General features: G+C 39.0%; 1 protein-coding gene across 3 annotated transcripts; it reads right to left on the bottom strand.

The window, feature by feature from the left end:
• Positions 1-1,427: 1,427 nt before the first annotated feature.
• Positions 1,428-10,511, bottom strand: LOC106181194 (uncharacterized). 3 transcript variants are annotated; one of them, XM_013565510.2, is made up of 6 exons: positions 10,335-10,511; positions 9,742-9,956; positions 9,240-9,283; positions 6,185-6,250; positions 3,815-3,872; positions 1,428-2,433 (listed from the first exon to the last, which is right to left on the bottom strand). In XM_013565510.2, the coding sequence occupies exons 2-6, from the start codon at positions 9,871-9,873 to the stop codon at positions 1,780-1,782; spliced, it is 954 nt and encodes a 317-aa protein (XP_013420964.2). In that variant the 5' UTR covers positions 9,874-9,956; positions 10,335-10,511; the 3' UTR covers positions 1,428-1,779. The 3 variants fall into 3 exon arrangements, with proteins under 3 accessions (XP_013420964.2, XP_086861053.1, XP_013420967.2); XM_087004927.1 differs by lacking the exon at positions 10,335-10,511 and having other exon boundaries at positions 9,742-10,225; XM_013565513.2 differs by lacking the exons at positions 9,240-9,283; positions 9,742-9,956; positions 10,335-10,511 and adding an exon at positions 8,160-8,200.
• Positions 10,512-15,818: the final 5,307 nt, after the last annotated feature.

Here is a 15,818-nt window from a genome sequence, read left to right on the forward strand (position 1 = left end):
CATTGTATTAAAAACGGTAATGACTTTCTCACGCTTGCATTTTAGTTTCTGAGAATTTTATGGCAATGACGATAATCAGTGTTTAATGAAAAATTAGCACCCTTGTGCATATAGAACTTCCAGGCAATCTTAATTGTAAGAAAATGTATATGACTTCTGTGACAACCCACAGGCAACCCCCCCCCCCCCTCCACCAAGGAAAAAAAGAATGCTTCTTAACCCCTTCCTCACAGAGTGAAGTATTGAGAAGGTCTAGTAAAACATATCAAAATGGTTTGAAAATATTCTCCTGAAACATGGTCTTTATATCTTAATTTTGATCAAATTCTCGTGTTTTCACGGGAGCTCTTGTCAGATTGCTCCAGAGCAGGGAAAGCAACCCGTGGGACATTAAATTTTTATATCACCTTTTACATGTACCCAGGAAAATACGATAAGGCGCCTTCACAAAAGCCCCGTTTATCTTTTTTTTTATTTTAGACCCTCTTTGTTGTTAAATATATATATAGCCTGTCTTTATTATGTTTTACATTTCATCACTATTATCTTTTTTATTTTAGACCCTCTTTGTTGTTACATATATATATATAGCCTGTCTTTATTATGTTTTACATTTCATCACTATTATCAATATGTGACTTACGCACGAGTTGAAGAGCACATGTATTGCGTCTGCTTGTCATAACAGATCTGCTGCGGGCGTCATTAACACGGTGACGCGCGTCGACGCTTTTTCTGCAAATCCGCCTTAATCAAAATAAGCGTGGAGGGAAGTCGCACCTGACATCACAGTTTGGACGAAAACAGTTCCAGCCAACTTCATTCGATCTCTTTGATGCTGTCTGTTTAATTTGGCGTATATATTCTATAAATACACGCGGCATGTCATACAATCAATCCATAATAGACAAGTCCGCACCATAATGGCGGTAAACAACTCGTTTATCACTAAGATCCAATGCGTAAGCGCCGAGGTGACGTGGTCTTGTCCCTTGACGGATTTTAGGATCTACACGTTATTGTATGATGGCTCTTTGGTGTAAAATGCCCAATGATCTATCAGAATTTCAGAGACTATTGGAAACTGGTCATTATTACATATTACAATATAACTTCGATATAAGTTTTTATTTCAAGGCGATCAGTTAAAGGTACACTCCATGAGATTTACCCGCCAAAATGGATTTTCCCCGGTCCTTTAGGCTCCAATTGAAATGCCAACATCAGGTACGCTCCATAAAAAGTATTGAATGGGTTAAATCATTTTTAAGGTATTTGTAAGGTTTTAGAAGAAGTTGTAGATGGCAAAAATTAGCATTTTGGGGATTTCAAATCCCATGGAGTGTACCTTTAATGAATTTTGATTTCAGACTCTATATTACACGCAGTCCTGGCAAAGTCTATGTAACAGTAACAATAACAATGCCCACTTTTTGACAATTTTATTGATAGCTGCCATACACCTCTTATTAACGCAATCTAATATAGTTTATCTAAACCTCTCTTTTTTCCTTACTTACGAAACATATGTACAATGTTAATGACCCCGCAATATTAAAAAAACAAAAAATTGAAAATTGTCTTTTTTTTTTCAAAATATTGTTTTATGTGTTCTCCTAGTATCGACAGACACCAGCGAGCATCTTTCTGAAAATCTGCGTTTTGTGCATCGATTTTCTTTTTTCAGTATTGTGCGTATTTGAATATACGCCTTATCCAAAAGGCGCTTGAACATTACGTCTAACGTCATAACTAACGTCAATCATTTAGTGTCACTGTTCAAGACATTTTTGTGCCGTCTTTGAAAAATCCTTCACTTGTAGGGCTTTCCAAAAACGTAACCGTTAGCGCATTGCAAGTAACGTCCGTGACAGTTACGTCCAGTTCCATGGCCCTCTTGGCTTGGGAGGTCCAGTCATTGGCTTGGAATGCAAATACATCGTCATCTTCATGTCCATTGACGGAGGAGGCGGGGCTTTCCGATGTGGGCGGGGTAAGGAGGTTGGGATCTTGCGGGGACCATCGTCCACTGTACGAATCACGGACACTGTAACCCAGCTGATTTTCCGTGGTGTTATCATGGCCCCATTCTCCAGTTCCCGCCACCCAGGCATAGGTTCTGTCGTCTGCAGCGATCGCCGCGTTGGATTTTTCCTCGTGGAAAATAGAGATTCTACTTTTAAAGCAATCGTTCATCTGGGGCTCGACGTTGTCACCGAAGGATCTCCTTTCGTCCCTGGCCTCTTCTGGCGTGGTCGTCTGCTCGTGTGTCTCCATTTGCGAGGCTTGGAGGTTGTAGATATTCAATAAGCGCTTCTTTGGTGCGTGAATGAGAGGGAGCTGTGAGGGTCTCGCGACACGTGCTGTAGGTCTCGGTGGCAGATTTACGTGCAGGGTTGGGTATGGTACTGGACGAACAGGAACGGCCAAGACCTGTAAAAAATAAAATAGATATAGCTTTCTTGTCATGATGGATCTGGAGGACAGTTTGTCAGTTTTAATTTCACAAACTTTTCCATATTTACAGATTTCATAATCACATACGTGCCATAGATTGTTGATGTCCTTGAAAATACCTAAACTTATTTTTAGTTTAAGAACGATATTACAAAGAGACACACTAATTATATTTGGGCAACCACAGTACTCATACTTTTGTGTTAGTGAAAGACTGGCAAACCCTCAGATAATTTGATTTTTTTCATGATCGATTTCGTATAATTTACTATCGTAAACAACCCAAGGTCGTAAAGCAAAAGCTGCAGTGTCTAGACCGCAAAGCGTTTAATAACGACGAAAACAGAATACCGGTGTCACTCAAAATCCACACTTTCAAGTATGAAATTTGTTGTTAGCTTATAATTTGTTCAATTTCCAAGAAAACGTTGTATATATATATACTAACAGCAACCACCAAAATTCCACAAATTCTTGCACGGATATTTTTTGTTTACAAAGCACGGTACTCCGGACCGCCCGGGGACCCGAACCCCAGGTACGCGTGCCTGTTTACGATCCCAAGTGTTTTCATGCACAGTTCTATCAAGGTTAAGGGAACAACACATTAACCTTTTCACCGCGCAGAGTGTACGTAATAGTACTCTTATAGTGGCCAGTTTTTTTCCCTCGATTTCTCCCTGTTCTGTAGAAATGTATCGATTGTCAAACTTAAAGCTCCTACGGAGAAGTTAACCTTGGATAACTGGCTCGTGCTAAATCGCTTCAACGTCAACAATTATGTAAACGCTTATAGGTCAGTTCACCAATTTCCGTGATTCTGAGCGTTCTTCGATAAAACTATCGATCAGATGCGTCACCGGACATATAATTTGAACCGTGCTTTCTATTTGAACGGCAACCATGCCCGACAGAACTGACACAAACCAGTATGCGTGATCATCGGGCCTATTGAGTTATCTTGCCAATTGTTTTGGGTCAAGCCATCGGCTCAGGAAGAGAGTACGACTGTACTTTCTAAAAATACCCCATCCGGAACCAAAGTTGAACAAAGTTCTGTGTTGACATAATCAGCTTAATTTAACTATAACACGAAAGGCGTTCAATATTGAAAAAAAAGTGTCGGTCTTTAAGGCAATGACGTCAATACAACCGCATCGTCAGCCCTCGGCTAAGAGATGAATTAATCTTTACGTTGGTAGGTCGCTAGTCTTTGTATAGAATCCGCTTAATTTTAGTCATTTATCTTTAGCGAAAGTAAGAAAATACAATGCGCGTAAAGAAATAGGCTTTTCGCAGTGAGCTGAAATACATGGAATAGTCAGTAAAAGATAAATACGACGTTACTATTTCTTACCGTTGCCTTAGGACGTCCTCGGCCTTTTCTGTATCCTGGTTTCAGCCCAAGACGTATTCTAAAAAACAAAACATTCAATAAATTATATTGATTAATATACACATGTGAGTATTTTTTAACCTACACCTGAAACACAAAGTTGTACAGAGTCCAAATGTAAATATGAACTAAAGTTCCAGTGAGATTAACAAATGCTAAGTTGACAAAAGAGCTACTGTCGCTGTAAGTGGTCAGCGAATGGTGCACGTGCGACCGACACGCAGCTGCACGGGGCTGTGTAGCTGGCACGTTATAAGTGCATACCCGTCAGTTTAGTAGGCACGTTCTAAGCATGCTTTTGTAATCCCTGTATTCACATGTCTTTCGGTCGAACGAAAACAAAATGACTTCATTCAAGATTCAAATCTACCACAAATTGCTTTATCAAATTCATGGCTAACCACAAAGGACGATAAGTTTCACAACCCATACCAAATCCAGAGAGATCCAAAGGACATAAAAGAAGTACTCATATTTCTTATATTTTTTTTTTTCAGAAAATAAATTTGTATTTTGTGACGATAAATAACGATTATGACGGGAGGAGTGTGTATAAAGTGAAGTCTAAACCAAACCCTTGTTACAGTGACCATTTGAGACAAACAGCGTGGCATTTGCTGTAAGATCCCAGAGCGATGGCTCCATGCAGGCCATGTTTCACCTGAACCGCATCAGGAACAAAAATCAATATCTCACTTAGGTAAGAAGTTTCATAACGAAAAATAAAAGAACTAAGAGGATTGCAGGGTAGCCCTGTGAGTGATTTTAGACGGCACACTTGCACATCCTGTGATGGCAGGAAAGCTTTAATTACACTCATAAGGCCCAAGAATACCAGTACAAAACCCCTTGGAATACTCGGCACTGATTACGTCGAGGCCTCCTTGGTCACAGCAAAATTCTCAAGACGCTTTCTAGGAATTACCGCAAAAGAAACTCACTGTGGTTAGATTAGCACTGAGAGATGGAGAAGAACATCTAGACTGTCGAGGACCTGGCGATGCTGAGTTATGAAACAGGCCAAGTCAAGTTGGTTTCACAAATAAAGAGGTGGAGAGTTGGAGTCACTTTGAGATCGATCATTTTGGAAATAAAGTTAAATCAGCATTAGTCAAATTGAATGAGGATAATAGGAATATTTTGCAGGCAATAGTTTAGATTATTACGGAAAAGTAGATTAATGTTTTAAGTCAACTTTCGAGTAAGGTTGTTCTGTGCCCCCCCCCCCCCCAAGTTCTACAAATGACTGAAAGGCAACATATATCTAGGCCTACTGAGGTGAGCAAGAACGTGCACACATACGCGTGCACACATACGCGCACACACAAATGCACACACACTCACTCACTCACACACACACACACACACACACACACACACACGACCCTTGAAAAGCGCCCTCCCCCTTTTCCTGTGGCGATAAAAAGTTTGTTTAGGTCTCGCACCCAATTTTACCATGAATTACGTCAGTCATTAAATCGATCACTCAATCAATCAGTCCGTCATTCAGTGCATGCGCCCTCGGCCAGTGAATACATGGGATGTAACGGTCAGAATAAAGCACACTTCATGATGTCAGTGACAGCACTCACTGATGTGCAAAGAAAAAATAAATAAATAACCCACCGAGCTGGTAATCACGCATTAGTACATTTTGATTAATACCGAGGCAAGGGCATGCCCTTCACGGGTTAGCCGCTATCATACATGTTAAAATGCCGTGTGAAAGTTATAAACAAAATCATCTTCAACTACTGCGCAGTTTACATTGATTCTATTACACGTACAAAACGTAAATCCCTACGAAAAGATTAGAAATAAATTTACGTAATTGAACACAATTTTGATACTTGGCGAAAGTGAACATTATAATAAGTTGACAGGCGATGGAGAATACAAATATTCAAACATCTCCAAACAAAAAGAAAAACAGACCTTTTAAGGTTAATACTAATTTGGATATCTAAAGTAAAAGTGCCCCTCTGAAAATCTCTCCTGCCACTATTAATTTTATTCACTTCACAGTTGCGTAGAATTCATTGTTAGATATGACCACATTCGTATAATAGTGACAGATACGTTCATCAGCTATACATCATCCAGTAATCATTGCGTGTACAAGGAAATATAACTGGGTACTGCTTTTCAATGCGGGTTGATGACGCTCGGGCTTCTTCCCATATCAAAACCATCTCTAGATACAACCAGCATCTGATGTGTCCCAGTAACACTCACATTAATCTATATGTGATTATAAAGTTGCATGAACGCATCACACAAAAGCCAATGAAGGAGGCTGGATTAACGCATATAAACATTTAGAAAACTTACTTCTCTTCGTATTCTTCTATCAGACGGACGTCCAAAATGTTTTCCTCGGGCTCCCAAGTGCTGTGCCTATGCAGGGGAGAAAAATAAATGTAGATTTAACAGAAAACGTTTAAACGCAACGCTCAATCCCCATGCATTTCACACAAAATCTACATCTCATACTAAATATACATATTAGGCCTACATTTAAAAAAAATAAATGTGGCAATGAAATAATACACACACGCTCTCTAAACTGGTTTCTAGACTAACACGCACACGCACACACACACACACAAAACAGCTGATCGACAAGTCAACATTTACGAGATTTTTTTCGTAAAGTTTGGAATGCAACTATAACAGGGTGTCGATGTCTAAAGTAGACCAGCGTGCAGAGGACTTAAAACAGGACTGCATTTTTCAAGACGTCCAACCTATTTCTCGTGATGCCTAATCTCTCTCTCTCTCTCTCTCTCTCTCTCTCTCTATCTGTGTCTCTCTTTCTCTCTCTCTCTCTCTCTGTCTCTCTCTCTCTCATTGAGATTATCACTGTATACTGGGTGTAATAAACATACAATTCAACGCCAGATGAGGGATAGCGTTTGATTTGAAGATGAACTATGTAGGCCTATTTTAATTGTTTCTAATTGTTTCAAATTGATGGCCATATTGTGAAAAGTGCTGAATTTCCGGGAAGTAGAAACTGGCAAGAAAAGTCAGTAATTTTTCTAACCCAAGAGAATTTAATTTTTTGTAAAAAAATACAAGAAATAACAGCAAGGTTCCAAATAGGGACCTATGGGAGTTGCAACTCTACTACTGGCGGTTGACGCCTTCACTAAGCATTAGTTGAAAGTCAAACAAGCTTGATAATTTAGTATCATAGTTAACAAAACTTCTCAATGACTAGAAAAAGCAAAAGAGAGAGTTTTAGGCCTATTTGGCAACGCGACTGTATTGAACAAAGCCCCCTTCCAACTGCACTATCGGAAGAACGTTATCTCTACTCGGGCAGCTTATCGCGATTACAAACAAGTTGAGAGTTCGATTAATGACCAACTCATCTCTGCCATCTCCGTCAGCAGTAAATACTAGCCTAGGCTTACATATGTGAAGTCGTGGACGGATTTAAATCTCAATCTGATAACAGAAAGCCTGCGACGGAAAATCACATGCTTTCAACGCAAGCACCCTCGTGTTTCACGTTGTCTCGTGCACACCGTCAATGGTGACGCGTGTTGGGTGTCAATAGCTCCACCAGTTGACAGCAGCACGTGTTGTTCTTTTAGGGTCACCTTTCAATACATGTGTTTTGTATGGATCACGAGGTTCACTAGGTGTGTTAACGTAGGGCTCAACGGAGGGGGGGGGTTGTCGACGCAGTGACTAACATGGGATATAAGTTCACGAGCTGAAAATGTCAACACCCGAGACTGAATCACACATATCAGACAATATTTCGTCGCGAAAGCACAGCAATAACAAAAGTATAACAAGGTGGCATGTTAAAGCGAGAACAATTTGCATAGTCATCTATATTTTAATCTATTGCGACGGTATGGGTTTAAAACCACGGGCGTTTCCAACCAGGTACGCCGAGTGTCATTGGGCCCCAGCCCAGTGAGTAACCCGCATTTCTGTGTCGCAATCTACCCAGCTCCACTTAGACTACTTAGTCAAGCACGCTGCTTGTTGAATCATCTGAGTCATGTATTTGAATGTGTCAAAAGCCATATTGCCATAATACCGAGGTTGACCATCTGACCCGCTAATAATGCCAGGTTTAGTCAGCGAATGACATGAACAGTAACCTTGAAATTCTGCTATCTTTCGCAGATCAACTTTTTCACGAAAACCATTCTTGGGCCATCGCAATTACCAGCTTGTGAAAAAGACCACATTCTTTGTTTGAAGAATAAACGAGCACTATGTCTGCAATAATTAATCCAATTTTTCCATAATCAGTTAATAATCAAAAGCAGTAATGAAGAACCTGAAAAATGTGCAAGACTCCAGCATGCTACTGCGCAAGTGTCCTCAGTTTGAAATTAATTCTCTATGAAATAATACCCCGTCCACTTTCTAGTTCTCGTTATAATCCGAGTTGTTTATCACGAAGACAGCGCCGAGGTGACCACTTCACCATTAATTAGATTTTCCTAGTCGGCCATTATATTACGCTCACAATGACGGGATGACGTCAATACGTTACGTATCCGTCAAAAGTCCACCACAGGTTTATAAACGATATCCCGTCTTATATAATTTGGAATCTCAGTCCAGCACTCGTGTACGGACATTGATGAGATGGGGGGGGATTAAGGGCAGGGACAATAGGGCGTCCTTTGCTCATATATGCAAACGGTGACATGATTCACCCCGTCTGTTTTTTTTTTTTTTTTTTTTTTCACACGATCTTTTCGTACACACGATCTTCACCCTCAAGTTACAACAAGTTGGTGCGAATTGAGCAGTAAACAGACGCCCCCCTCCCCGTCCTAGTGCTCCCTAATTACAAAAGCGTACAGATTAGCCAACACAGTGGTTTTGGCCGTTGTGGTCAGCAGCACTAGTACTTGATCGATACCATCATTTATGTATAATTGAGAGCTGCAATGGATGCGATCAGAAAAATACGGTGTAGTATTTCGGGTATTTCGGTTTCGCTGACGTAAAACGATGAAACACGTTTACTTGATACTAGTACTGTTAGGGCTATTTGGTAATCAACCGATTTAACGTGCCTACGTCATTGTAAGTACACTACGTACTCAAAACAATCAACGCGTGTACTTCAATTCAAATGGGATCGAATTATGTCGCTAGATTAAACAAATATGACGAACGACTTCTCATCGACCATTATTGCCAAATTTCACGCGAATCTGTAACTCCGTGGGTAAACATTGCAAATGCGGCTATTTTTAGTGCCCTGAGTGTAACGCTCAGCAATTTCAGCGCGGTGTATAGTATCACGACTTACGTACAAATATTCACGGATACATCTAATTTTGCCCCCGGGGTTTCTACACGCATGAAGAGGCGTTAATGCAAGTGTACTTCAATGACTTACTTCTTTGACCAGCCTTTCCATTTCACCATGTATTCCGGCTTTCCCTATATAATAAAAAAAGACAAGATAAACAAAAAAAGCAATTTGAAATTTCTTTTATACGTAGGCCTACTTCTATTTTGCCCCCCCCCCCCCCCCCACACACACACACAGCGAGGTTATGGCACGAGAAATTACTGAAATTACACACTTGTTACACTAATGCACTTGCTATGGCATCTTATGGAGGTCAAAAATTTTATATGTAATATCATGATAAACAATACATTGATATTTATTTTCGTGGGCTTGGAAACCGCACGCCGTCGCCAACGGTTATTTTTTTCAAACAGTGAGGCGATCATAATCAATAAACTACGCGTGCGCCTTTCACAAAATGAAACGCTATGTAAACAAGTTCTAACCGGCTTACCGGTAACGATAAGTACACAGAATAATACACGAGGCATATATAGTGACATACACATAAACTCACTCAACAACCACATATGCTGGAGCTCACCTTTCTTATTCGCCGTTTGAGAATATAATCAGCCGCAAAAATCCGTTCATTAGTAGCATTTGGGGCGATGGCGTTGTAATTTGCTGCTCCTTCGCTAGCCATCCTGCTTAAGGTATTGTTGTTCACATCCATGAGAGTGAAAAAATTATCCGTGTTAGACTTATCCAGTCGTTGTCGATAGTGACCTGTGTCAGTGGCTCGCTCTTAGTAAATACCTAGAACGGAGAAGAGACAGTGGTCACCCTCGTGCTCAGTCCGTTGTGGTCATACAACTACTCAGCCAAAGGTAGCTGTGGTTCTCGGACCATAATATTTACTGATGACGTCACCTTGTTCGTCTCTCAGTGCGCCGCAGTTACTACGCACACAAACAATCTGCCGGCTGCGTCGAAGCACTCATTCGATTAACGATATACGCTGTGGTCTAAATCCACGCCTTCCGGGTCAGTTTTAGAACAGACAATAATTAATATAAAATCAACAGCTGCGTATTTAACTGCTGCCCACAAACAGACTGAAAGTACCAGAATCGACTCCTACCTACACTGTACCTACACTGCTACCTGTATTTAGCTGACATAAGCAATAATTACCAATTGATCCGTTCAGCTTAGGCATCGCTCCTTGCAAACGGCTGGTTAACCCACGCAACACCCAAGATTCAGCGTGTGTACGTGTGTGTGCTCTTATATGTGTGTGTGTTGGTGTGTGTGTGTGAAGATTGCCCGCAGTGGAAAGTTTTAAATCTACGTATACGGTTGACGACCCCACACAACCTACCTACATTTGTCACGCGATCACTGATGGGAAAATAACCACGAAGGTCGAGGCGACAAATTTCAAAAAATTTTGGGATAGCGACCCTAGTGTTGATTAATGAAGTATGCCGGGCTCATTTCAGTAGAGTTCATCCATGTGACACACAACATGACCCTTACTGGTCTTCACGGCTAAAAATAAGTGATTGTGCCCATTATTTCTTAGGAGCCCGAACCGCTAAATTTTCACAATGACAAGGTGTGGTGGTGCGTGCGTGTTGTGTCATATTAAGACAAAACCACAAAAACACAGGTAGAGAAGAGATAACGGTACATCGTTATTTGTCAAGTTTGCGTTCGTTGTTTACGTTTTTCTTAAAGCGCAAGTTAAAAATGGGCGCCCAGCAATAGTCAGTCCACTCTGTTGTGCAATTCAGAGGTAAAACCCTCTTCTGAAAAATAAATTATCTTTATCTATATGGTCCATACGATTTAATGCGTCATAAATGTTACACTTAAAACGACAGGATGGACTGAGATTTTGATGGATTATGTCAGATTACAAGCAGTAGTGTGTAAGGAGGTGAAGGCTAGATTTCTTGCCACACATTTCACACGGATACGATGAAAGAACCGTTTTCAGGATGAAAAGATTTGCGTGCACATTTCCTCATTAACGATTTTAACGAGCAAGATACAGGGTGTTTGTAAACTTAAGTACGTTAATGAAGACAGAGTGAAACCTGTGTACATTTCTAGATAATTTAAGTAGATAGTGTCGCCCCCGTTTTGAAATTGAAAAAAAAAAAGAAAAAAAGAAAAAAATGTCAGTGGCATGTGTATGTAGGTCGCTTTGGTTGTCAATTCAAATTTTAGGAGGAACGCCCTCTGTTAATTATTTCGCTATATCCATATCAAATCGTTGGCACATTTCCAACATTCATATTAATCAGGGCCTTTTGATTCAGTGTTTGGTTACTCATCACTGGGTTGAAATTTGATATTACATCTTGGTATACGAAAACTCTTGAAGATATTCTTCAACGCTCGGCGATCAGCACACTTAGTAAATAATTTATTAAAAAATGAAAAATTCGGGTTGTGCGTTGTGAATGAAGGCTGCATAATAAAAAAAAAAACGATCCATCGTTTCCATACCGAGTTTGGTTATTAAGAAATTACACCACACCCCTGTAACTTGCAACTATTTCAAATAGTGGTGAATCATTCCATAAGAAAAGGGTCGAGTCATTCACACCTGATCTAACACGTGCACGCGCTCGCTGCGTCATCACCCGTTTTATCACGACGAACCTTCTGGAAGTAAGCACAGACAGCATTTTGCTGACTAAAAAAGTACATCTGCTCTTTCTGCATTGGGGTCTACCGAGGGAAATTCCCGAGTGTGACCGAGTAGTATGTAAGAAGGACATAATAGGCGTGAATTCCCATACTGTCACACTTAAGCTTAAAATTAAAAAAAAAAAATATCTGTCACATATTAAACTGCCACATCTGAAACACGAAAATGAATGCCTACAGTTTGAGGAACACTTTTAAAAGATAAGGCGACTGTTGAACCATTACATAATGTCATTTAGGCCTAATTCAACTTTGACCGGTCGTTATCTCTATCAGTCGAAATCTGAAAGAAAAGGCATTAGAAAATGGGTCACAACACACATCAACCGAACTTATTTGATCGGAATGTTAAAAAATTTTTTTTGTCCAAACCGGCTTTTAACATTCCGATCTTTAAAATGGCGGCACGGCCATCGTCACAAAAATCGTCTAGGAGGGATTAAGTCTTTGTTCTTTTTTCAGTATAGAGAAAAGATTTCATATTTATCTGATACTGATACAGGTCAACAAGAAAGTAAAGCTTAAACAAGTGCAAAAATTTGTGTATGAAGAAATTTTCTTCAATATCTCCACCCCCCCCCCTCATTTTACTGTTATTTCTATCTCATTGAAAAATACTAAACGGCTACATGAGATAATACAGATCGAGTTAATGCTTATCAAAAACAAAAAACAGACTGATTTGTCTGGCAAATGTTATAGAAATGTCGACATTGTTATATTTAGATCTCATGGCTAAATGCGGTATGATCGAGTATGAGACAAGAGTATGTTTCGCAAGACAGTGCACTTTTTCATTGTCATTAGATCAGTTCTCATAAGTATAGACTGACGAAGAGGCCGTGGTGGGAATACACAAGGGCTATCAATCGATTATTTTAGTCAAATTTAAAAAAACTATTTATTGCACAAACTCTAAATAGAGCTATATTTTTCCAACAGCGCTATATTTTACTATCAACGAAGAATTTGTAGAAAGTGTGTATTATCCTTAAAAGTTTTAATGAAATCTTACAAAATAAATCAGTTTAAAATGCTATCAACAATTGCTTACAGGTTTTAATTCAGAAAAATAAAGCTATTCGGTGAGAAAAGCCGATCGTCACCTGCAGTAGAATTACATGACACCAACACCCAATGCGGCAAGTGTCAGACGACAGATGTCTATTAATAATCCTAAAAACCAATTTGCCGACATCACATCAGACACCTTAATTTTTGTATGGACATTGCCCTTTAACAATGTCGTGCTCTGTTCGGAACTGATGCCACCTGCTTGGTAACACATTGAATGAGGGCCAAGATTTTGAAACCATCTGTGTTTCTATATATATTTGGGTTACAAACATCTCACTCTTTAAAGGTCATTCTAAGACAAAAAAATAAAATAAAAGGCAGAAAATAAGAACAGCAATACAAAAAAACTAAATAGGTTGACATGACCCTGTGTTCTTTTTGTTCTGATATAGGGTAAAACGATCATGCAGATATGTAGCAATAAATAAGAAAGGAAAATTTGACGCCATCACTCCCTAGCAACCTTTTTCTTTTGTGAAAAAGACTGCAACAATCTTGAACACGGTAGATTAAGCCTTCGACGCCAACGTCTTGATACATGATAAGTTCTATTAATTCTCCTAGATAATGCATTTCAATTATACTGATAATTTATAAACAAAATATAACATAGAACGTTTTGATAACATTGCCACAGGTTACACCATCGGCAAACATGAAGAGAACGTTATTGTAACGTTCTACACTGTCATTGTTATTATCATTGTTCCCCGAAACGTTACCAGCACTTTCTTCTTAAGTACATAATAAATTTTGACGGAATTTACAAATTATATGGGATACAAGCCTCTAACACTGTTTGATCTACACGTAGCGGCTAATTAAAGAGGGGGTTGGAAATAGTTGGTGGCTAAAACCGTGTGGATTTTAGGGCCTTCGGACTGTCGGTACGTACCCGAATAAACCGACATGTGATGAAAAGCTTAAATGAAGTATACTGTATACATGTTCTAGAGTTCATTACTTCCGGGAAGGATTTAATAGACATCAATATTGATGAGCATTATCAAAATAATTAAAATATGTTTTTTAAACAAAGTTTATTCAAGAGAAACGGAGGCAAAGCGCTAGAAGCATTATTTGCTCTCCTTGAAGACCAAGAAAAGCTGTTTTAAAGTAATCATGATAGATGCAATTATTTGATGTTTCTGATAAACCGATGAACTGAATTATTTCAACTTCATTTTAAGAAATGTATACCAGTAAACTTGATTGCAAAGTCGGCTAAAACAGGACAGGAATGATTTGAGTGAAATTAATTCCTTTGAGTAGTAATTTACGGTCATCTGATCCTATCCATATGAAGGTCTACCCACGACTAATCGGTATACCAGGATCATATCTTAATATATTATAGATAAATAATGAATTCTTCAGTAGACTTTAGCAAGGTAAATTAACAAGATATATCGATCAAAAGAATTAAAATAAAATGCATATCTTACCAAATAGACAAATACACTGGTGATCTACTGGGCCATGTGGCCCTATTTTTTTCATATGTTCTCTTCTTGTTCTCTACCGTTCCAAGAACTGACAAAATTTTCATTAATAACATTTTCCAAATGTTAAGGTACCACAAATCCAACGTAACTTCAATGTTCTCAGGGGATTCTTTTGTTCGCTGTTCGCTTCCGATAATGCTTATCAGTAAGAATTTAGTACGAAAAGTCCTTACTGCACATGAGTAGAACTGGTTGTCCTACGCTAAGGAAGGTGGTAAGATTACCGCCATGTTAAATTTGGGGCCATCTTTTTTGTGCACATTTACATATTGCCGCAGGATGCTATTTTTTCCGATATTTCACCTTGTCACTGATTTTACCAATCAATTACTTGAACATTAGATAGGTATCTTTTGATCATTTGACCAATGGATTTTTGTTTATCAGATGTATATAAATGTCGGATGGTGCATATCTCACTAGGTCATTGGTATTGATACAGCGGATTTACATGGGTTTGGGTTTATTTCGAAGAAAAGATATCAGCATCCAATTAGCAGTCGATAGTAAAATTCTGCCCAGGATGCTTTACAAATATTAATAAAACATCTTAACTTTTTCGTCGACCATCAGTACTGCTTAATTTACCTCTCATCAAAGATAATGCATTTTACTAAGAATATCTTAAAGAGTATCTTGAGTATAAAATAATTTTTTCTCTGATTGTCAGTGTTGTTTAATAAAACTCGAATTTTACTCAGAATGTCTTAAAGAGAAATGTAGTGTTCTCTCTCAGTATTGTTTAGCCAAGCGACGACAGTATATTGCGGACAGTATAAAGGAAGGCAAGAATCATCCACATGTGCACAGCGATTCGCGTCATCAAATCCCATCTAAAGAAACGACGTAAAACGAGTGGGCGACGCTGGATCATCCAAACAAATCAGAGAAAAGGTCTGGACTTTTCACCTTTATATCTAAAACAAAAGAACCCCTACCCAAACAACAGTTCACTCATAAACCTTGTTCAAAGTATCTGGTTTGGTGACTTGACGTATGAAATTGGCCTTGGAAGGAATGATTATGAAAGACCGGTACTATCTATTTCCCGTTACGGTATCAAAATGCTGAAAATGCGTCACAATAAATACGCCTTCGGCTATAATCCCCTATTGTATTTTGTTACAAAATACACAAAATGCGTTAAATTTTTTTTTTAATTCTAAGTTGTCTAAGTTCTTTGTTGTTCAGCAGTAGATATGTACATTTAAGATTTTATAAATGCATATCAACAGCGACGGCTGTGTATTAATTAATCTTTTTATTATCTATAGATCTCTAAAAATATCCCCAATGTGCAGCTGTCACACCATCCTCTCCCACTCGTTTTCTTGGAAACCCATGATGACTTTTCCTAAATAGGCAATGGAATATA

This window comes from Lingula anatina, chromosome 2, assembly GCF_051362555.1.
Source record: "Lingula anatina isolate TDL-2025a chromosome 2, LinAna3.0, whole genome shotgun sequence".
In the NCBI taxonomy this organism is placed as follows: Eukaryota; Metazoa; Brachiopoda; class Lingulata; order Lingulida; family Lingulidae; genus Lingula; species Lingula anatina.